Here is a 23,472-nt window from a genome sequence, read left to right as displayed (position 1 = left end):
ATCGTTCATGAATGGAGGGCTGTAAAGAATGAGCAGAACGATACATGTACTCCAAAGGTTAAATTGTAAAGAGAGATTACAGAAACTAGAATTGCATTCCTTGGAATTTAGAATGTTATAGGGTAAGCTTATCACAGTTTACAAGAAATTAAGAAGGAATGATAAGTTTGAGAGAAGGAAAATATCTCTACTGGTTAGGAAATCTAGGGTTACATGACATGACTACAAATTCAACTTCTCAGAAGTGAAGTTGGTAAAGGGTAAGTAAAGTTTGGAACTCCTCCACTAATGGTTGTCAATCGTTAAATTTAATCTGAAATCAACAGATTCATTATAAACCAAATACATGAAAAGAATAATGGGCAAAAATCGAAACACGAGGTTCAGTCACAAATCAGTCATGACCTCATAGTAAGGGAACAGTTTGAAGTGGTAAATAAACTATTTCTTGGCAAAGAGCAGTATGAGGAGAAGACAATGCTTACGGCAAAGTGCTTTCTGCAGTCTTCGTAGCTTCATGGCTGTTCTGTACGCAGAAAACCTTACATTATTTAGGTCGGCTGCATTAAAAAAAAACAAACATTCTCAGCAGTGTACCTCAGAAGTGACTCTTCATCATTCTAAACTTTTCCAGTAGGTATGGATTTTAGCACAAAATATTCATCACTTTCAATATCACATGCACATTTTATAACAACGATAGTTTGACAAACACATTTCTTAATACGTTAAGCACTCATGGTGATGGAACGTGTTATAAACATGGATAAATGATTGGGAAACTAATAGAAGAGAGAACTGAGAAGAAGGTTTCACTTTCAGCATGACAATCTGCATCTCCTGGTGTGTCACAGGCATCAGTAATGGGGCCACAATTATTTACAACATCTATTAATGACTTTGACAAGGCAGTAAATCTACAATCACCAATTTTGCAGAATATATTAAAATAGATGGAAAGGCAAGTGCTAAGGATGACACAAACAGTCTGCAGAGATATGGATAATTCAGGGGCAGTTAAATGTGGAGTTAAATGAGTGGGCAGAGACTTAGCAGATGGAATATATTAGGAAAGATTTAGGCAATGCTCTTTGCCAGGCTGAAGAGTGGAACATGAACTAAGAAGCACTGCAGATAGCTGCAGCACAGAGAGATTTGGAGATCCTTGTAAATGAATCGTCATAAGCTAGCATCCAAGGTCAACGAGTAATAGGTAAGTCTAAAAGTCTGTTGGTCTTTATTTTAAATGGATTGAATACAAAACATAGGGTTGCTTATTAAATCTATATAAAGAACCAGTTAGTCCACATCAAAAATACTGTCAACATTTTTGTCCGCTTATCTAATGAAAGAAAAATAAACTGGCATTGAGGCAGTCCAGAAATGGTCCACTATGTTGATCCTGGGTATAAAGGGATTTTTTTATTGGGAAAGGTTGAATCTGTTTTTCAGGTTTGGAGTTTAGAAGAATAAGAGTTGAATTATTGAAACATAGGATTCTTAGGAAGTTTAAGAGGGTAGATATACGGTGGTTGTTTCTCCTTGTGGAACAGTCTAGGAGCAGGCTGCATAATCTCAGAGGAAAGGGTAGCATACTTAAGACACAGATGAAAAGGAATTTCTTCTCTCAGACATGGAGATTCTGCTTTTTATTTTAAATGCAGTGCTCTGCAATTGCTGAGTTATTAAGTATATTCAATTCTAAGTGAGACAGACTTTAATCAGTAAGGGCATTAATGATTGAGGGGACAAGATAGGAAAAACTGAGTTAAAAATCAGTCGTGAACTCATTGCATAGTAAAATAGGCTTGATGCACTAAATGGCTAACTTGTGCTCTTGCATTTTATGATCCAAACTTTAGAGGATGAAATCTGCACAAATTCAAAACAAAAACCTCCATATTCATGACATTGTTGATGTCTATGTTAACATTTCATAAACTTGCTTTTAAGACACTTTCTGTTCAAGGTTTGTGCGAAGATTTGTAGCTCGGGTGCTCGTTGTTGTGGTTCTGTTCGCCGAGCTGGAAGTTTTTGTTGCAAACGTTTCGTCCCCTGGCTAGGCGACATCATCAGTGCTCTGGAGCCTCCTGCGAAGCGCTTCTTTGATGTTTCTTCCGGTATTTATAGTGGTCTGTCCTTGCCGCTTCCGGGTGTCAGTTTCAGCTGTCCGCTGTAGTGGTTGGTATATTGGGTCCAGGTCGATGTGTTTGTTGATGGAGTTTGTGGATGAATGCCATGCCTCTAGGAATTCCCTGGCTGTTCTCTGTCTGGCTTGCCCTATGACAGTAGTGTTTTCCCAGTCGAATTCATGTTGCTTGTTGTCTGCGTGTGTGGCTACTAGGGATAGCTGGTCGTGTCGTTTCGTGGCTAGTTGATGTTCATGTATGCGGATTGTTAGCTGTCTTCCTGTTTGTCCTATATAGTGTTTTGTGCAGTCCTTGCATGGTATTTTGTAAACTACATTAGTTTTGCTCATGTTGGGTATCGGGTCCTTTGTTCTAGTGAGTTGTTGTCTGAGCGTGGCTGTTGGTTTGTGTGCCGTTATGAGTCCTAAGGGTCGCAGTAGTCTGGCTGTCAGTTCTGAAACGCTCCTGATGTATGGTAGTGTGGCTAGTCCTTTTGGTTGTGGCATGTCCTCGTTCCGTGGTCTGTCTCTTAGGCATTTGTTGATAAAGTTGCGCGGGTATCCGTTTTTGGCGAATACCTTGTATAGGTGTTCCTCTTCCTCTTTTTGCAGTTCTGGTGTACTGCAGTGTGTTGTGGCTCTTTTGAATAGTGTCCTGATGCAGCTTCATTTGTGTGTGTTGGGGTGATTACTTTCATAGTTTAGGACTTGGTCTGTGTGTGTTGTTTTCCTGTGTACCCTTGTGGTGAATTCTCCGTTCGGTGTTCTCTGTACTATCACGTCTAGGAATGGGAGTTGGCTATCCTTTTCTTCTTCTCTCGTGAATTGGATTCCTGGGAGTGTGGCGTTGATGATCCGGTGTGTTTTTTCTATTTCCGTGTTTTTGATGATTACGAACGTGTCATCGACATATCTGACCTAGAGTTTGGGTTGAATTTGTGGTAGGGCTGTTTGTTCTAACCTTTGCATAACTGCCTCTGCTATGAGTCCCGAGATTGGTGATCCCATGGGTGTTCCGTTGATTTGTTCGTATATCTGATTGTTGAATGTAAAGTGTGTAGTGAGGCACAAGTCCAGTAGTTTAAATATGCCGTCTTTGTTGATAGGTTCCACCTCCTGTTTTCTGTTCTGTATGTCCAGTAGGTTGGCTATTGTTTCTCTGGCTAGGGTTTTGTCAATCGAAGTGAACAGTGCCGTCACGTCGAATGAAATCATGGTTTCTTCTATGTCTATGTGTGTATTCCTGATGACGTCCAAGAATTCCTGTGTTGATTGTATGGAGTGTTTGGATCCGCTGACCAGGTGTTTCAGTTTCTGTTGTAGTTCTTTGGCCAGTTTGTATGCTGGTGCCCCTGGTAGTGATACTATGGGTCTGAGTGGGATGTCTGGTTTGTGTACTTTGGGTAGTCCATAGAATCTGGGGGTTTCATTCTTTGTAGGTCAGCTTTGGTTATCTGTCCGTTTTTTGGTAGATTCTTTAGTGTGCTATTTATTCTATTGGTGAGTTGTGGTGTGGGGTCAGAATCCTTCATTTGGGATCTGCGAGTAGTTGTTGTGCTTTTTTGATGTAATCTGATTTATCTAGGATGACCGTCATTCTGCCTTTATCTGCTGGTAGTATGATTATGTTCTTATCGTTCCTTAGTGCTTTCAGTGCTTCCCTCTCCTTGGTGTTGAGGTCATGTGTTTGTCTTTTTCTTATCATCATAGGTACGAGCGTTTGTCTCACTGTTTGTTGTGTCTCTTCTGTCAGTCCATTGTTCCTGAGTGTGCATTCTAGTGCTGCTAGGAAGTCTGCTGTCTTGGCATCCCTGTGGTTGTAGTTGAGTCCCTTGGCCAGTATAGTTCTTTCCATGTCTGTGAGCTGTCTGTGGGAGAGATTTTTAACCCAGGTGTGTGTTGTAGTGTCCTCTTTTTTGTGTGTTAGTTTGGCCATTTTTTCTTTTACTGCCGTTTTTTTGCGGTGTGTTGTCCTGTTCTGTCCTATAGTGACAGCCTGTTCTATGGTCCGGTCCATTCATGATTAGTGGTTTTTGAAATTAACGACTTTTGGCGCGCAATTTCTTGTTTGTATTTGTGCAGTCGGTTGTGAGCGTCTGTGATCATTACCTGGATCATCCTGAATCCGTTCTGCTTGGCTGTTTCCCTGGCTTGTGGATTATTGACTGGTGGTCTGTACCTGACACATTGTGGAAGGATTTGATTCTTACGGCATTCGTGTAGAAACCGGAGTTGTTCATTTGTGGCGCTTAGGCGGTTAGCGCAGGATTCCCATTTCCTGGCTTGTCTCAGCGTCTCTCACCCGTAAGTGTTCAAGGTTTGTGCGAAGATTTGTAGCTCAGGTGCTCGTTGTTGTGGTTCTGTTTGCCGAGCTGGAAGTTTTTGTTGCAAACACTTTCTGTTATTTAATTTGAGGCAGCAAACAAGATGGTGACTCGAGTAAAATATCAGTGGAATGACTTTTGCAGATACTATGAGACCTCTTTGACACTGGTTTCAAATGTTCTAATGTAAGATTCTGGGAATGATAAAGAATAACCAGAAACTAATAAGGTTGAACTCAAATTTCATTTATAATCTGTCATGTCAATTTCAGAATGAGATTGAATCCTGAAAATACTTGTGTCCTGTTTATTATTGTTGTCTCACGTCAGCTCCCTTCTGATTTTAGTGTGTGGTCACTATGGGGGTTGCACTGATCAATGATGAAGCATAGGATTTACGGATGTTGCCTATTTACTATACCTGTATACATTGATAAATCTTACTTTAGTCAAATTTCATACATAAATGCTCACATAGTCAATGAAAGTTTATTTTTTTGTGCAATCCATTGCAATCTTATCCAGAAATGCCCATTTTACAAACATGTGCACACGTGCATAGGCTCTCTGATAGTATATTATTCACAGATGTTACATGCTACATAATAAATCAATCACAGTTCATAGGTCTCATGAGTTTCACAACTTAAAATATAAAGTACAATTCATCTTAAATGTCTTTAGGGCTGGCAGGCCACAGGATTTTTCAAACTTACTCTTTTTTTATGGTTTAATGACAAGTTGTGTCTGCTAATTCACCAAGGCTATCAATTCTCCAGGTCTTGAATTTGGACTGAATTAAGTACTGTTTTTCGACATAATTTAGCTTGACGTTAAAGCAACATCTCACTTTTCTAGCACATTTGCAGATCCAATTGAAATTTATTTTAACTTTTCAATAGTTAAAATGACATAGAACACAAATATCACTAAGGTGAAGAATACAATGCATACCTGTTGCATACTGGAATAAAATGTGTGGTGTACAATTAAGCAACTAGCTTGCAAAGAGTGAGAAGCATTAGTTTTAGAATGATCTGTGCTCTAGATATTGGTGGAAAATAAACACATCAGTAATCTTCTGTTGACTACAGATCTTTAATGCTCTATGGGATAACACACTTGCAACAATAGGAAATTAGGAGTTCCCCATAATGACACTGGGTTCAAAAAGGAAAAAAAAGGTTTATATTTTTCTAATCATGTAGATTGAAACATTTTATTTGAAATCAATGTTCATTATACTGCTAATTGTATATGAACAAGAATGTTTGGTACTGTGACACATTATAGTCTAACGAGGGAAAAAGTCAACCAAACTAGCACATGAGAAGGGTGTACACCATGTATGAGCAGAAATTCTCTGTGCTGCTCAAGACTTATGGTGGCGTCTCAATTATCTGTTTCTATGAGATTTCTGCAGGAGAAAGCCTTACTGCAAAGACCGCAGATGTTTATTTTCTTGTATTTCATCTTTTCATTTGTGATGAATGAAAGCACACAATGTTACTTTTATTGCTTCTATGTTGTACGGGTCTTTATTCCTGCTCCCAGAAATATGACCACCTTGTACATTTAAGAAATAATTTTGGGGACGCCGTGTGCCAGCTATCGACAATGGAATCTTGTTATTACGGCAAACAAAGGCAGCTCCAACGTATGTTTGCTCCACCACATATTCTCCAAATATAACTTGTTTTAACCACAGCCAAAACAAATTCTAACAAAATCAGAGTCAGCTCACAGGACTGAACAATAATCAATGAAAAGTTAACATTAATTCAGTATTAAAAGAAAATGCTAATGCAATTCACAAGTTAAATATGGTAAACAGCATTAGCAATATTTCAGGTATGTTTCTTTCCCCCCCCCGCCCACCCCCCAATTCTCTGATGACCCCTGTAAAGTATTAACACTTTCTCAGTGAAAGCAGAGCAGTCAGGCAGCATCCAAGAAGCAGGAGAATTGACATTTTGGGCCAAAGCCCAAAAGATTCCTGATGAAGGGCCTTTGCCCAAAATGACTATTCTCCTGCTCTTCGGATGCTGCCTGACCTGCTGTGCTTTTCCAGCACCACACTCTCGACTCTGATCTCCAGCATCTGCAGTCCTCACTTTCTCCTACTTTCCCAGTGAAATCTGCAGAGCACTGTGAGAGATGTGAATGAAGGTTGCATACCACAACATTGCCTGTAAACAGAGGCCCGTGGAAATAAAGGCATAGGATCTAAAAGGAAAATTCAAGCAAACCTAGAAAAATATGGGCTGCAAATAATTGACCACATGCAGCCTGCATTCCAATGCAAAGTGTGAACTGCTGCTTTGCAATGTATAAGCTTTCACAAGAAAACATTTCATAACTATTGATTATATTTGATAAAAATTTAAGCTTTGAATTGTGCTGCTAAAATAGACGGTAAACAATTCCTGTGAAATTGTAGAAATAATCAGTCAGTCATAACTAATGCATTGAGATTAGAATGCCTTCTTTTCTATTTTAAAAAACTTTCATCCTTTCAGCTAGATCTTGACTCCTGGGCAGTTGAAATTATGGTTCATCTCCAGCTATACTTGCAGGCTCTTTTCACAAATACATCCTCTTCATAACAAAGCAAGTCATTACAAATTGTGGTGAAACATTGTGAAAATTAAAAAAAAACACAGCATGCTGAAAGGCTTTCTCACCTAGTGACTGATACAGCTCTGTCATCTTGGGATGATCCCAGCAGGTAGTCTGGGTCTGGTGGCTGAAAGACACAGGAAAAGAAAAGGATTTGGAATTAGCCGAACCTGAGCAGATAAAAGCTGTGTTCTCACATAACGAGAGCGAAGTATTCGAATATTTCTTCTGCTTGACCTTTTCATTCTCTTATTGCCGATTAACTAATCTGGGCAGCTTCAGAAGAAGAGAAGCACAGCAGTAGACTTTGCTCCTTTTCACTTTGGCAGCTTCCTAAATACGCTAAGGAGCTCAGGATAAGTTTGGAAGACAAGTGGATCACTGAATATATATAAAAAAACAAGCTTCTCTGCCAATTACTGGCCCAGAAACTCACTTTGTATGCAGCCAGCATGGAGGCTGCAGGTATTTGCTTTGGCCTAAACAAATATTGCAGTTTTTTTTCAGCATTTGAAAGGAGGTGATGACTATCAATTTACACAAGCTAGTAAATGGGCAGCCAGAAACCAAGGCTGATGAAAGTCTGGTTCTTTTGCACGGCTGTCATTTTCAATAGCTGGTTCTTTAATGGTAAACTAGCGGGGGCAGTGCACAGTGTGAAGTCGTTCCTAGGGTCTGTCGACTCAGCACTTCTGGGGGGGGGGGGGGGGGGGGGTGTTCTCAAATCCACTTGAAATGATCACAGCATTAGTCTGATCAAGAGAAGGCGGCAGGAAACAAAAGGTGGGTGCGGAGAAGGTGAGGGTGGCGAGAGCACAGAACACACACACACACAAAGTGCTGCTCAAGGTCGTCACCTGCCGACTTCAGCTGGATTAGTCCACACCGGTTGTTAGTAGCGGAATGCAACAAACAGTTAAAACAGAAAGTGATTTCTTATTCAGAGTTCATTTACGGTCATGTTCGTCTGTCCGCAGAAGCTTGCCTCCACCCGACCCTTGCTCACTGGGCTCTCTCAACAGAGTTCACAACTTCTTTTGTTGGCCTTTCCGGCTTTCTTCTGCTCCAGCAGCCACCAAAGCCGGGTCGAGGCGGCATTAACTAATCCTGCACCAAAAGCAGCTGGAGAGGCGGCTTCCTTAGTCGGAGGGGGGAGTGGTGAGAAATCTCGGGAGGGCTCCCACCACCCCTTGCTCACCTGTCACTTCACAAGCTACAAAGAGTCAGAGGAACTTTCAAGTGAAACCCTGCAGCAGAACCCAGATTGTAACTTCTCTCTCTCTCTCTCTCACACACACACACACCTGTATAACACACTCCAGCCTGCCACCGATTCTGAAGTGGGAAAACTATCAGGATACCTGCACTGGGAAGCCGGGGGGTGGGGGGAACGACACCGTTCCCAAGTTACCGCGAGTCAGGGCAGTGGGACGACTTTTGCGCTTTACCTACCCCGTCAGTTGTTCCCTCATGATGCTGAAGCAGTGAGTCCGAACAACACTCAGCCCGTGGGTAAGAAATGGAGCGCACCACACACACACAAAAAGCACCGCTGGAGAATCGCTGCTGTGCTGAACAGCCGACAAGGAGGAGGAGGGAGCAGGGAGGAGCTTATACACGCTCGCTCTTCCCCCTCCCCACTGAAACTCCCGCAGAAATTGCAGCTTTTCACAGCAGGTCGAGCTGGATTGAAGAGAAAGGGGGTCGAGGACACGAATGGCAGCTCGGAATTAGACATAATTCCCACCCTCTGGCCCTGGACAACGGTTGAGAAACGGACCGTCCTTTATTTTCCGCACCAGGGCAATGCTGAGGGTCTGTTCAGACAGCCCCCCGCCCCCAGTCCTCAGTTTTAAAGACCTTTGCACTGCTTTCACATACAAAAAGCACAGGGCTTCAGCAACGGCTCAATCCCACATCCCACCAGAAACAAGAAAATCATTTACAACAGCACAAATCCGTGTGGGCTGGTGGGGTGTTGGTGCTTGCTTTCAAATAAAACCCACTGATCCCACATAGTTGCCCTCCCCAAATTCTAACTCCTTTACAAAACGCAAGGGAAGTGGAGCCGAATCCCCTTATCGGTCAGTTGATTGATCTTTGAATGAACAAAGAGCCGAGTGTCTGAAGCTCTCACTCCACTCGGAGCTGGACTCTGATCGGAGACGATTGAGTCACGTCAGGGGTGTATGGCAATAAAGCGCACAGTGCCATTCCATCGCTTCCCCAGGCACGCCGTGCCAGCAGCTTCAATGCTGCCAGTTTCCCCCTCCTGTTTGCCAGTGAAAGCTACGATTACATCAGGTGTCTGTTCGCTCAGTGTTTTGGTAAAATACATCTGTGCAGTAATTACAGTGAATGACATGGAAGGCTGCAGCTGGTGGACACCTGACGAATACATCCCGACCTGTGTACAGGACAAGGTGGCTCACGGCAAACGGACTCGAATGACTTCAATCATCAGAAGGGTGTGTTCGGACGACACTCTGGGGCTGAGAGACAGGGTGATTGTAGGAGTGAGCACTAGTTAGAATCCAAGACGTCAGAAGACTGTTGATTTGATTTCCAGTTAAAATTTCCCAAAATGTCGAACAACTCTGGCTTTAGACCAGTCTGTCCCCTCAAAGCCAATTGGGAAACTCACAACCGCATTGAATGTTACGATTTTCACTCGGGAGGGAGGGTTTTTCAGGCTGCAAATATGCAGGAATGTCCAGGTAAGAATATTGATCTCTCAGCATTTTCAGTTAATCGACTCTCAAAGAAATTCGAAATCATGCAGCATAAGTTTTCAGGCCCTAATGAAGGTGTACATGAAGGTAGACAAATCCTGAAAATAGCAGTGCTGGCTGGTGTGCTAATTTCCTGAGACAGTTTCTGACAGTGGCCACTTTGGAGTTGGAGCCGAGTAAGTCTGCCTGCCTGCCCTCTTGTGGAGCACAGCCAATAATGCCACTAAGTTCAGGCTCAGTCCTGTATTTGGTTTTGGTTGGTCTCCAGCTTTACCAACAATGACAGGGCTTGTCCAAATGACTGGAGGCAGCAACAAGTGCACGGTCGGGTGTGAGTGTCCCAGGATAGGCCCCCAGGTCCTCTTTTGTCTGCCTGAGTGTTGAACGCTGCTCTGTAGAGTGACCATCATCCCCCAAAGTGGCCTGGTTGCATTTTCAAATTATTATTTGTTTCTTTTGGTGATGAGGCAACTTAATGTTGAAGTGCTCTCTCAGTTATTTACCTTTTACTGCTGTTTGCTATTTTTCTGCAGCAGGAAGTCTTTTAATTGCCCCTGCAGCTTCAAGGACATGCCTGCCACCATTATTTTGTCAGGGCACCTGTTTCCAAATTAATCAAGGGAGTGCTCCATTCAAACTGTCAACTAGTGACTATTTCCTTCAGACAAGTTTGGATGATCAGGATGTAGAATTATGGGAGAAGTCTACAGGCCTCCAAATAGTAACCACAATGGAAGAAGAAGTATACAAGAAGATATATTGGGTGCTTGTCAGAAAGGAATAGCAATCATTCTGGGTGATTTTAAACATCATATAAATTGGAAAAATCAGTTTGGTTATAATAACCTCTTTGAGGAGTTCATAGAATAATTCTGAAATAATTTGTTCAAGTTGCACATTCTGGAACCAACCAGGGAGCAGACCTGACACCATGCTGAGTAATTAATCCCCTCAGAGTAAAGGCATCTCTAGATCACAGTGACCACAATATTATTGAATTTTGCATTCATTCTGAAAGGGAGAAGAAAGGATTTAAGGCAAGTACTTGATACTTAGAAAAGGGCAACTGTGTGGGCATGAAAGCTGAGCTAACTGAGTTGAACTAACATATTAGACTAGGAGATAAATTAGTGCAAAAGGAATTACAGACATTTAAAGGAGTACTTCAGGAAATACATTTCTACTGCAGAGCAAAGCTCCAAGGGAAATACCCAGTTACTGTGGTCAATAAAATAAGTTAAAGCTTCCGTCAAATTTAATGAAAAACCATATGATCGACAAAGGCCCCTGGCAGGTCAGATGACTGGTCAGAATATGAAAAGGCTGCACTTTATATTTTATTACACTGAGGAGCATATGCAATATGATCTAGGGAGATATTTGTTCATGCACTAATGAAGGTGTTTTATTGAAAAATGTCTGCATGCATGTCTTTGTCATTGGGCTGGCTACCAATTTGAGAAAAAGCTGTGTTTCCTGATGCTCAAGGTGCTTATCATTATTACCTGTGAATAGTTGGGGACATGTTTGCTGGGGAATGAATAAAGAGATCAGGGATGGGGGGAGAAGAGAGAACTGATGGGGCCCATTAATACCGTCCCCCAGCGAATCCAATCATGCCCCACCCCCATCCATTCCATCCCCCTATGAACCATCCTCGCAGGCTTTTACTGTTATCACAGCAGCCCATCCATTCTCTCCCCTCCAGCCCCATTTGAATGTCGCACCTGCTCTGTGCACATGCGCATTGCAGACTTTTGCGCAAGACATAATAATGTTCAGGGCCTCGAACTGTATGTAGGCACATTGCCATGTGAATGCGTATGCACAGTGAACTCAAGCATTCAGTACCACCAAACATTGCCTATAAAGAAATTATTAAATTAGAGTATGAATGTAAGCTAGCTACAAATGTAAAAAAAAGTGAGTTTATTCAAGTATCTGAAAAAGAAAATAATAATTAAAGTGAATGAGAATGGGTAGTTAAGATATAAATTGCCCGTGTTTTCACTACAGACAATACAAAAAGCATCCCAGTAACATCTATAAATGGGGAAGAAAAGAGCCTCTTGAAATAATAATCACTAGGGAAGCAAACTGATGGAGTTGTGGGTTGATCAGCTTCCTATTCCAGATGGACTTCCTCCTAGGGTTTTAAAAGAGGTAGCTAGTGAGGTAGTAGATACATTGGTCTTAATTTTCCAAATTTCATGAGATTCTGAAAGGATTCAATCAGATTGGAAAATAATAAATAAATCCTGTTTATTCAAGAAGGGACAGGCACTAATCAGGATACTATAGATAAGGAAGCTTCCCATCTGCTGTGGGGAAGTTAAAAATCACACAACACCAGGTTATAGTCCAACAGGTTTAATTGAAAGCGTCGCTCTGAAAGCTAGTGTGCTTCCAATTAAACCTGTTGGACTATAACCTGGTGTTGTGTGATTTTTAACTTTGTGCACCCCAGTCCAACACCGGCATCTCCAAATCATGACTGCTGTGGGGAAGGTTTGAGAATTGATTGTTAAGGAAATCAGAACTGGATACTTGGAAAACCTCAAGGCAATTGAGAAGAGTCAGCCTAATTTTGTAAAAGGGAAATTGTGTTTTATTAATCTGTTTGGAATTCTTTGAAATAACATGCACTATGAATAAAGGGGAACAATTAGTATGGTGCACTTATACTTTCCAGAAGGCATTTGACAGTTCCAGATAAAACATATTTGTACAAAGTAGGAGCCTATTGTATTGGGGTAACATACCACTACAGATCAAATATTAGCTTTTTTTTCAGATTGGCTTCATGATGTTTGAAGTGGGGTTGAGCAGGGATCTGTGCTTGGCTTTCAATGTTATATCAATGACTTTAATGGGGGGGGTGGGAAATCAATGGCATGGTGGCTAAATTTGCAGATGACACAAATGTTGGAAGGAAATAAGTTATGACAAGGATATAACAAGAATGCAGATGGGTTGAGTGGGCATGGATAGGGTAAATGGACAAGGTCTTTTGCCTGGGTTGGGAGAGTCCAGAACTAGAGGGCATAGGTTTGTAGTGAGAGGGGAAAGATAGAAAAGGGATCTAGGGGGAAACTTTTCATGCAAAGAATGTTGTTTGTATGGAATGAGCTGCCAGAGGATGGGGTGGAAGCTGGTACAATTACAACATTGAAAACCCATCTAGATGGGTATAGGAATACAAAGGGTTTAGAGGGATATGAGGCAAGGGCTGGCAAATGGGACTAGATTAATTTAGGATATCTGGTTGGCATGGACGAGTTGGACCAAAAGGTCTGTTTCTGTGCTGTACATCTCTATGACTTTATGTGCAGGTTAGTTGAATTGCCATGCTAAATTGCCCATAGTATCCAGGGATGCAGAGGCTAAGTGAATTAGCTGCAGGACATACAGGGTTCCAGGAATAGGGTGGGGTCTAGGTGTGATGCTCTTTGGAGGGTCGGTGCAGACTCGATGGGCCAAATGGCCTGCTTCCACACTATTCTATGATAAAAAATCCAATACATGGACTACAACATGGGGAAATGTGAAGTTGTAGCTGGCAGGAAGAATAAATATTGTTTAAAAGGTGAATAACTGCAGAATTACAAGTTCTGAACCCAAATTTAATGAACACCATTCTCCATTAAAAATCTAATAAGTGAAACAATGCCAGGCCGATGACAATACTCAATAATTGACTGCTGTGGAGGAAGGAGGGTTTGCATTTTTAAAGTGCCCCTCATGTCCTCAGCATGTTCCAAAGCACTTTTTATGGCCAGATTTTAAAATATGGTTATTGTTTTTTAGAAAAAGTGGCAATTTACTGGCATTCAGTAAGATGGAAACTTGAGGTGTTGGACAGAAAACAATGCCACACATAAGAGGTGTGGATAAATGGGGCATTTGCCAGAGGAAGTTGTGTTTTAACATATCACTTGGCACTTGAGAATAATTAGTTTGATGATAGCAGTGGCTCTCGTTTAATTTTTTTATGTGGAATTTAACATGGAGAAAAAGCTCAATCCAAAACTACATGACATAAAATAGACTGAAAACCTGGGACTTTTCTCTCTGGACTGTAACAAGTTGAAGGGTGACCTCACTAAGATTGATAAAATCATGAGGGGCATAGATCAGGTGAGTGACAGGAGTCTTTTCCCTAGGGTGGGGGAGTTCTAAACTAAGGGGCATGTTTTTAAGGTGAAAGGCGAAAGATTTAAAAGGACATGAGGGCAACCTTTTTACACAGGGAGTGGTTCGTGTGTTGAATGAACTGCTGGAGGAAGTGGAGGATGCAGGTACAGTTACAATGTTAAAAAGATATTTGTATAGATTTATGAATAGGAAAGGTTAGAGGGATATGGGCCAAGCACAGGCATGTGGGACTAGTTTAGTTTGGGAACATGGTCAGCATGGACTGGTTGTTTCTGTGCTGTTATGACTCAATGACTCTTCAAAGGTCAACCAGAGACTTTTCTTTCTTTTGAAATCTATTCCCTATTTCAGTAGTAAGTCTTGGCTATTCATCACATAGGTTATACAACATTTCCCCAAACTCTATCCAAATGAGGTACTCCAAATACCTCAAACATTTCAAGAAAAATATCCATTGGGCAAGCACAACATTAGAAAACTTTGACACTTTCTGAAATATGGTACAAAGACAATCACAATCCAAGCTTAAGGCAAATGTGCATTTAATGGTACAGCAATTGAGTGACGACTCTTGTTCAGAAAGTGGAAAGTGCGGAGCTTCATTGCTTCAATTTCTGAATTACTGTTAAGTGTTTTTGAAATGCCAAATTGTTAAATTACTTTTCTTTCTTACTTATCCCAGTCCTTCAATCTATTTCAATCCCTGTCCACCTCTCTAACTCTCTTTCAGAACCTAACCTGACATTGGATTCACCCACTCACATTCACCCTTCTTTTAATTTTTTCTCTGCTTATTTCTCAATTTTTAGTTTCATTGGTTTGGGAGATAGACTGTCCCATTGTTTAACAGGGTCAAAAAGATACTCGGTTTCCCTCAGTAAGCTGGTTTCAGTTTACATTTCTGGGCTAAACATTTGAAAAGCTAAACCTGTAGAGAACAGTCTAACAGGCCCCACTGCAACAAATTCTGGGTCAACATATTCATCGATGGGGTTACTTCCTCAAATAACAAACACTAAATACCCTCTTAAATACCCTCACTTTCTTTTCCTGTAAGGTTCTCAATTCTAAAATGCATTCACATCTGCTTGTCCTTGAAAACAATGCCAAAGCAAAAGAGATCTTGGAGCTTAGTTAGCAACAAACCAAATTGATCTAATTAATTGGTTAGCTACAAAATAATGTGCATTCATTTATGCATCTTAACAATATAATAATAAGTGAATGTATCAGGGCTGTTAAGTTTTAGTCTTGTACCGTTACAGTGACCATGCTAAATGTTGAAGTAATTGCTTGCAGCCATGCTCCATTCCTTTAATTCTGGCCTTTGCTGCACCTTTGAAAAATATGACTTCAACCGTTAAAGGCCTAAGCTTTGGAGTTCAATTCCTAAACCTCTCCAGCTCTCTATGTTCTTTTAAAAGATTCCTTCAAACCTGTCTCTTTGACCAATTTTTTGATCATGTGACTGAAGACTTTATTGGCGTCAAATTATGCTGCTGCTAATGTACTTATGATAGGAAATTTCAGTTTAGACTTTTGATGCATCTTCCTTTACATTCCTTTCAATGGCACTTTATAGGTAAATGCATCAGGTACAACATCGGTTGGTTCACCTCTTAAACAATCATCCAGGGCCCCAAATATTCCTTCTGAGGTGAGACAGCACATTTCCCTGTGCTGTGGTCTACTGGATAGATTTTCTGAAACAGGTTTGAAAAATTTTTCTTTCCTCTCAAACTTATTTTCATATCACTGAATATAAAACTGCAATGAAACATGTTGCATTTTTAAAATTGTAAAAATAATTCAGCCTTAATATATTAAGAGTGATAATGTAGTACAGTCTGATTTATAACCTAAACAATAGGTTTATCACAAAAAAAACTCTGAATACACCATCTCTCAGTAAGGTACAGGTAAACTCACCATAGTCTTATCAAACCACAGGGCTGCTCTCCCATTAACAAGAGATGACTGGCGGTGATTGAATGTGAGGGTTACCATGTCTCAGGCAAGAGGAGACGTTGAGAAGGGGAATCCTTCTTGGTTTACACCTCTCAGAAACTCAATTTTAATAACTGAAAGTGACTGTCTGGACATATTGGTATATAGTGACTGTATAAAGTGAATGTACTGTATAAAGTGACCGTCTATATATATTGGTACATAGGGTCAACTATTTAGTAAATTAGGAAAAAAACAAAATCTTTGACAGCATTTACTACTGTCCTTACACCTAGACAAAAAAACAAGATTATTTTTTCAAATCTCCTCAAAGACCTATAAATTAGGGTAAGTAGTAGAAATTCCGAATGGTGCTAAATTCACCACAGTGGAGACGATTGGTTTTTCAGTAGGGTTGGCTTCTAGAGCAAAGCTTTGCAAACTAGTACAAAATATCAATTTCAGCTGCATGCATGTTTCAGTTAAAATTCTGGTGCTGTTGCATTCATGCAAATTACATTGAGAAATGAACACAACAAAACACTAGGGCACTGTTTTTGCTTCTCAAAGTACAGTTTCTCGCATTGAAATCATCAGCATTGGTGCAATATCCAGGACTTGCCACTCAGTATTTCCTTCAATTGCCACTTTGACCTCCCTACCTTTTGATTTTCCAATCTAATCTTGCAAGTGGAAACTGAGGGAAAAATATCTCCTCTTCTTCTTCAAGGATTCCCTGCAGCCCTTCAAACTTCAGCAACTTTACACCAGCAGCCAATGTCCTCACTTTCTTCAATATAGAGGTTGTTGGGTACATGTGGCAGGGAAAGTGCCCTCATAGAATCCCTGCAGTGTGAAAGCTGGGCTTCAGGACATCGAATCTACACCGCTCCTCTCAGCGCATTTCTTCCAGACCCAGAGCCCTATGCTATCCTTGCAACCTTGCATTTCCCATAGCTGATCTACTTAGCCGTGGACACTATGGGCAATTTAGCATAACTAATCCACCTAACTTGCACATCTTTAAACTGTGGGAGGAAGCCCGAACACTTGGAGGAAACCCATGCAACACTGGGAGAATGTGCAAACTCCACACAGGCCTTTTTTAAAAAAAAAACAAAATTAGTTCAAGAGTCTACATCTGAAATGTTGTACTGACTGAAATCAGGAGGGCATGCTCTGCATGTCATATCATTTCTATTATCACTTAGTATTTCTTTCATTTCTCTATACCATTTGAGCATCTTTCTATGACCTTTTGGTCTTTGAGTGATTGCTTGTTGTCTCACCAGTATGATCTTTATATATCAGCTGTCACTTTTCATCTCATTCCAACATTTCAAAAACACTTGCCTGCTATTTAACCCACTAGCTTCCCTCTGATAGAAATCAGAATTTTTCATGCCTTTTAATCCATTATTTTATGTTATTTTGCCCATTAAGTGGCAAATTTATCTTGAACTTATACTTCTGATGAAGTGTCAACAATAAAAGTATTAAGTTACTAAGATTAACTTGATTAATATTAACTTGATTAAAGTTCATAGAATGACAAAGCAGAAAGGAGACCATTCAATGTATTTTGCTTAGGCCAGTATTTTGAATGAGCTATCAAATTAGTTATCCTTCTGCCCAGCCCAGGGAAGAGACTTTATCAATTTATCCTATCCATGCCCCTCAATTTTATAAACCTCCATAAGGACCTCAGTCCCTGATGGTCCAGGAAAAAACAGCCCTAGCCTATTCAACCTGTCCCTACAGCTCAAATCCTTCAACCCTGACAACATCCTTGTAAATCTTTTCTGAATCCATTCAAGTTTCACAACATATTTCCAATAGGAAGGAGACCAGGATTGCATGCAATATTCCAAAAATGACCTAACCAATGTCCTGTACAGCTGTAACATAACCCCCAACTCCTGATCAATAAAGGAAAACATACTAAACACCTTCTTCACTACCATTATCTACCTGTGACTCTACTTTCAAGGAGCTATGAACCTGCATTCCAAAGTTTTTTTTTGTTCAGCAACACTCCCAAGGACTTTACCATTAAGCGTCCAAGTCCTGCTAAGATTAGGGTGAAAGGGGAAAGATATAAAAGAGACCTAAGGGGCAACCTTTTCACACAGAGGGTGGTACATGTATGGAATGAGTTGCCGTAGGAAATGGTGGAGGCCAGTACAACTGCAACATTTAAAAGGCATCTGAATGGGTATATGAATAGGAAGGGTTTGGAGGGATATGGGCTGGGTGCTGGCAGGTGGGACTAGATTGTGTTGGGATATCTATTCGGCATGGATGAGTTGGACAGAAGGCTGTATTTCCATGTTGTCCATCTCTATGGCTCTATGAGTCTTTCCCTATAAACCAGCAAATTTTATTTATTTGTTTCTACTTTCTGTTGTTTTTCTAAATAAGTCAATAAAATGTCAATAATTAATTTGTAGAAAAAAGTGCCTCCAAGACCCTTCTCAAGAAACAATGACTGATTTCATGTTTGATTCTGTAAGATTAAGAGTTCAGATTTTTGATTTTATTGGCAGTTAATTCACTACTACTGACGGTTTTATAATCCCAATTACAATGATACAAGGACGGTACAGTGGCTGAGTGGTTAGCATTGCTGTCCCACAGCGCCAGGGACTCAGGTTTAATTCCAGCCTTGGGCTATGGTGCAATTTTGCATATTCTCTCCATGTCTGCATGAGTTTACTCTGGTTGGTCCAGTTTCCTCTCTCAATCCAAAGATGTGCAGGTTAGGTGAATTGGCCAAGCTAAATTGCCCATAGTGTTCAGGGATGTGTGGGTTAGGTGACTTCGTCAGGGGAAATGTAGAGTAATGGTGTAGGGGAATAGGTCTGGGTGGGAGAGTCAATGTGGACTTGTTGGGCCAAATGGCCTGTTTCCACACTGTAGGGATTCTACTATACTTAAAGATCGATAATTTAGAATTATAATAATTGGCATATGTCTCAAGCCTAATATAGTAGTTTTGTTTTGTTTTATATATAGCTCTCTTCATGTTAGTATGGCCTCATACATTTCTAATTCATTTGGTCAAAACTTTTGTGACCATCATTCACAGAATATTTGTCCTACTGATGCATTTTGATATTTACTTGATTACATTTGATAAAGATTATTATATTGAAATTCATTGTGGATCACATTGAAAAATTAACTTCCATTTTATTCGGGCTTTTAACATAATAAAATGTCCTAATGTGCTTTTTTTAAGAGTCTGATCAGACGCAAACTGACAATGAGGTGCATAAACTGATATTAAGGCAGAGGATCAAAAGCTTGATCAAAGAGGTTGATTGTAAGGAGAATCTTGAAGTATGTTGAAGAGGTAGAAAGGTGGAGAGATTTAATCAGGCATTTCAGAGCTTGGGTCTCAAACAGCTGAGTACATGGCTGGGTTGACATAAACCAGAGATCCCCAGGAGGCCAGAATCAGAGATGCATGGCTATCTTGGAGGATTGTGGTGTTGGAGAGAATTACAAAAAGAGAGTGATGAAGCCATGGAGGAGTTTGAAAATAAGGATGAGAATTTAAAAACTGAAATAACGCACACCAGTAAGCACAGGACTGAGACTGTGGCTTTGGATACAGGCAGCAGAAATTTGAAAAAAAAACCCACAAGTTTATGGACCCTACTATTAAAATAATGACAATAACAGCATGCAACTGATAGCTGTCAACATCCTTCAGAATTGAAATTTTATATCCAGGTGGGAATCTCAGCAATAGTACAATTTGAATTTCATCAAGTATCATGTTATTAGGTATATTCTGTGAAGAGACAATAATGTCAGATTAGTTCTGTTTCACTGTTATGCCAAACCTGTTGTTGGGTGTTAAGTTACCAGGCATTTAGAAGAAAGAAACAACATGCACTCATGTAGTATCTTTCATGTCCTCAGGACATTGCAAATTGCTTCACACCCAATAAACTATTTTTGAAATACAGTTGTATTGTCCTATTGTACTATCAGCAAATGCTACAGCTAATTAAACACAGCAGGATTGTACAACACCAATGAGAAAAAAAGCTATGAAATCTGTTGTAGTGGTGTGAGTTAAAGATAAATATTGTTTAGAATACCAGGAGATCGCCTGTTTTCTTTGAATAAGGATTCTTTATATCCAACTGAGAGGGCACTTTGACAATGTGGCATCTTTGTACTGGATATCAGCTTAGATTATGTGCTGTGGATTCTGGAGTGAAGCTTGAACCTACTTCCTTATGATTCATGCATAAGAACTATCACTCAGACAATGCTAATAACCTTTATTTTAAAAAAATGTAAGTTCACCGCCATGGTGTTATTAAAAAGACTTATTTTTACATAGCATTTTGACCACCCAGTGACCTAAAGTGCTTGACAGCCAATGAAGCTTTGAAGGGGAGTCACTGTCTTATTGTAGGAAAAGTGGCAGCTATGTTACATGATGTAATTCCTTCAAAAAGAGCAGAAAGTACTTCTTAAGGTATTTATTGAGGGATAGATTTTGGCTAGCTCCATTGTTCATCTTCAAACAGTGTTATGTATTCTTTTACAGCAACCTGAGAGGGCACATGGGCCCTCAGCGAACATCAGAACAAAGAGATGGCACCTCTGCAAAGCAATATCAGCTTTGTTTTAGTGTTGATGTTCTGGAATACAACTTGATCCCACAACCTGCATAGTGGTACAAACTGAGTCACAACAGACCTAGAAATCTTACAAATATTCTTTAGTTCACAAATTCCTGCTAGAGTCCACATGAATGACATGGGTTGTGAATAAGCCTATGGACAGAAATGAAGGGATTTGAAGCTAAATTTCAAGATAGTAATCTGAGCAAATAACGTTCAATGGAACAAATGCTTGAACTCAACCTCAGAATGCCAGCTACAAGAGAGGACAAAATACCTTATCCCCACTGAAAGAAAATTCTTTCAAATATCTTTTAAAAGTTTCATGCCATTTATACTTGTGAGAAAAGTCTTACAAACCTTTTCTGGTAATGGTGAAAATAAGATACTTAACAAGAAAAATGAAACTTTTCAACTGAAAAGCAAGTTTTAAAAACATGAAATATTATATGCATAGAAAGTCAGCAGTGGATTGCACTCCATTTAGTATTAAATTGATATTTATGCAGAAGTCTTGCTCCATTCAAAACCTGGCAGGCTAATTATTGCCTCAGTTGGCACAATTCACATATGTAACTTGTAAAGGACATAAACGTCACTTTGGACACTTTTTCTGGACGTAAAAATTGTGAGAAAATGAATATGAATGATTTTATTGTCATGTGAATTTTACAGTGAGAAAAACAGTAAAATACAGTGAAAAGCTTTTCACAATTGATTTGTGAATATTGAGCAGTTCAGTCTTCTCAAGAGACATTTACAATACAGAAGATGGTCATTTGGCACACTGTGCTAATGCTGGCTCTTTGCGGGGGTAACTATTCCCCTGTTAATCTCCATAGCTCAAGACACCTACCATTAACCCTATCCATATCCTTCATTATTAGGTCACCTCTCAACCTCCTATGCTCCAGTGAAAAATGTCCCAGTCTTTCCAGCCTTTCGAACTCAAACCTTTAATTTTCAGCAACATTTTGGTAAATCTCTTTGCCTCTCTATCAAATCTCCTGTCATTCTCCTTAATTCCAAAGAAAACTACACCCAGTTTTGCCAAGCTAACTTGGAGCCAAAATCCCAATCCCTGGAACCATTCTTGGAAATCTCTCAAGGAATTTCACATCTATCCTACCATGTAGTGACCATAATGGGACATTATATTCTAGTTGTGGGCTAACTAGAGCATTATAACTGTTCAGCATGACCAATAGTGAAATGGACAAAGAGAGGAGAAAATGATAATTCAAACATACTAAACTTATTTCATTCAAATACTTCAGGTTACCAGAAGAAACTACACCAAGTGTATTAATACCTCCTGGATTAAAATCCTACTTAGATCATAACTTTAAAAAAAAACTTTATTCACAGTTTTGCATCTCTCCAAAATATAGCCTGAAAGTTGGGAAAATAGCAAGATCCAAAAATTTTTGCAATTTAGCAAAGAAAGCTCGAACCAAATTTATTTTTATTCAAATGAAGCCTTCTCTCTTTCAAGATTACAATGGTGCTGGAAAAGCACAGCAGGTCAATGTTTTGGGCAAAAGCCCTTCATCAGCCCTTTTGCTCAGCCATTCCTGATAAAGGGCTTTTGCCTGAAATGTTGATTTTCCTGCTCCTCGGATGCAGTGTGACCTGCTGTGCTTTTCCAGCATCACTCTAATCTTGAGTTTAATCTCCAGCAGCTGCTGTACCTACTTTCACCTACTTCTCTCTTTCATGTCCAGCACTGATTTTAGACTTTCACACTGATATTGATTACGGTAGATTGACACGATTAAACTCACCCATGTTACTTGCATATAGCTGCTTCAAATCTCCAGTGACCAGCCATAGCAAAGTGCCAGTGCTGCTGTAACCAATCAGAGCCACAGCACTCCAATGTTACAGTTTTCGGGTCAGGTGCCCATGTCCAATTGGTGATGAGCTGGAGTTTCTGAGCATGATATTACACAAGCACAGAGGGAGCAGGCCTCACACAGGCCGTGTAACTTCCCGACATTAAAGGTGGCACAGAGCAAACAGAGAATAGAGAAAACAAAAACTCTGCCTTGGCCAAGTTTGGTTTGTGGACCTGTTCCCTTCCAGGAATGCTTTTCTTTGGTCACTGGCAGATTTTTGTCGATTCAGCTGGAATCCCAAAGATCGCAGGAATGTTGACAATCAGAACAGAAAAGTAGGCTTTTCTAGGGGAGAAAAGTGGTTCTCAGCTATGTTTAGGATTTTAACTATATTGGTAATGAAAGGTTAAACAGCAACAACAGTGAGGAGTGCTCCTACAGTTCAGCCAATAACTTATTCTGCAAACTAAAGAAAATAGATCAGGAGGTTCAAGATTCACTTTTCAATTATACTGGCTGATCCCATCAAAGAAAGCAGAAGACAGGTTCCTATTATCTTCAGTGCCTGTGAGTAGGGAGGATAAAAATTAGTCAGGGCACCAGTTCCTGATCACCTTTTTGTGACCTTTGAAGGAAAATGCATTTGAGTGTTTGGATGTCAGCTGAAACCAGGGTGAAGCCGAGAATTGCATAATTTACTGATACTCCCATGTCAAAAAACACATCCCCTCTTGGATGAAATATTGATGGGTGACAGGGACTATGGACCATATTACAGCAATAGTCAATGCCTTCATAACAGGCATTCTGTAAAAAAAAAATAATAATACTGAATTGCCACAACTCTTCCATCAGAACTATTTATGTCCTTGAGAGATGCCTCTCCCAAATTCCCTGGTGAGATGAAGGTATTCACAAAGAACATTGGTCAAAAAAAATCATCTGCCCTCAGCTCTACATTTCTGTTCATCAAATGATAGAAAACCTGGCCTGCAGGTGAAGACTTTCCTGACCAGTGATTCACACTTTTTACCAGGAGCAATAAGTGAATAATTTGTTCATGCAGCAGCTGCTTTCGACATA

The 23,472-nt window shown here is 40.2% G+C and overlaps 1 protein-coding gene across 8 annotated transcripts in view; it reads right to left on the bottom strand.

Moving 5' to 3' along the window:
- Window positions 1-23,472, bottom strand: part of dmd (dystrophin) — a 1,983,095-nt gene that overhangs the window by 106,422 nt on the left and 1,853,201 nt on the right. For 7 of the 8 annotated variants that reach the window (XM_060833515.1, XM_060833512.1, XM_060833514.1 and 4 more), the window contains 2 exons: window positions 7,137-7,198; window positions 486-560 (listed from right to left, as the gene is read on the bottom strand). In XM_060833515.1, the coding sequence (XP_060689498.1) occupies window positions 486-560; window positions 7,137-7,198 (137 nt within the window). Of the gene's footprint in view, window positions 1-485; window positions 561-7,136; window positions 7,199-8,523; window positions 8,648-23,472 lie in introns of those variants that run through there. The other variant, XM_060833519.1, reaches the window with a different exon arrangement.

Source organism: Hemiscyllium ocellatum, chromosome 12 (assembly GCF_020745735.1).
Source record: "Hemiscyllium ocellatum isolate sHemOce1 chromosome 12, sHemOce1.pat.X.cur, whole genome shotgun sequence".
Classification (NCBI taxonomy): Eukaryota; Metazoa; Chordata; class Chondrichthyes; order Orectolobiformes; family Hemiscylliidae; genus Hemiscyllium; species Hemiscyllium ocellatum.
This window is presented reverse-complemented; position numbering and strand designations above follow the sequence as displayed.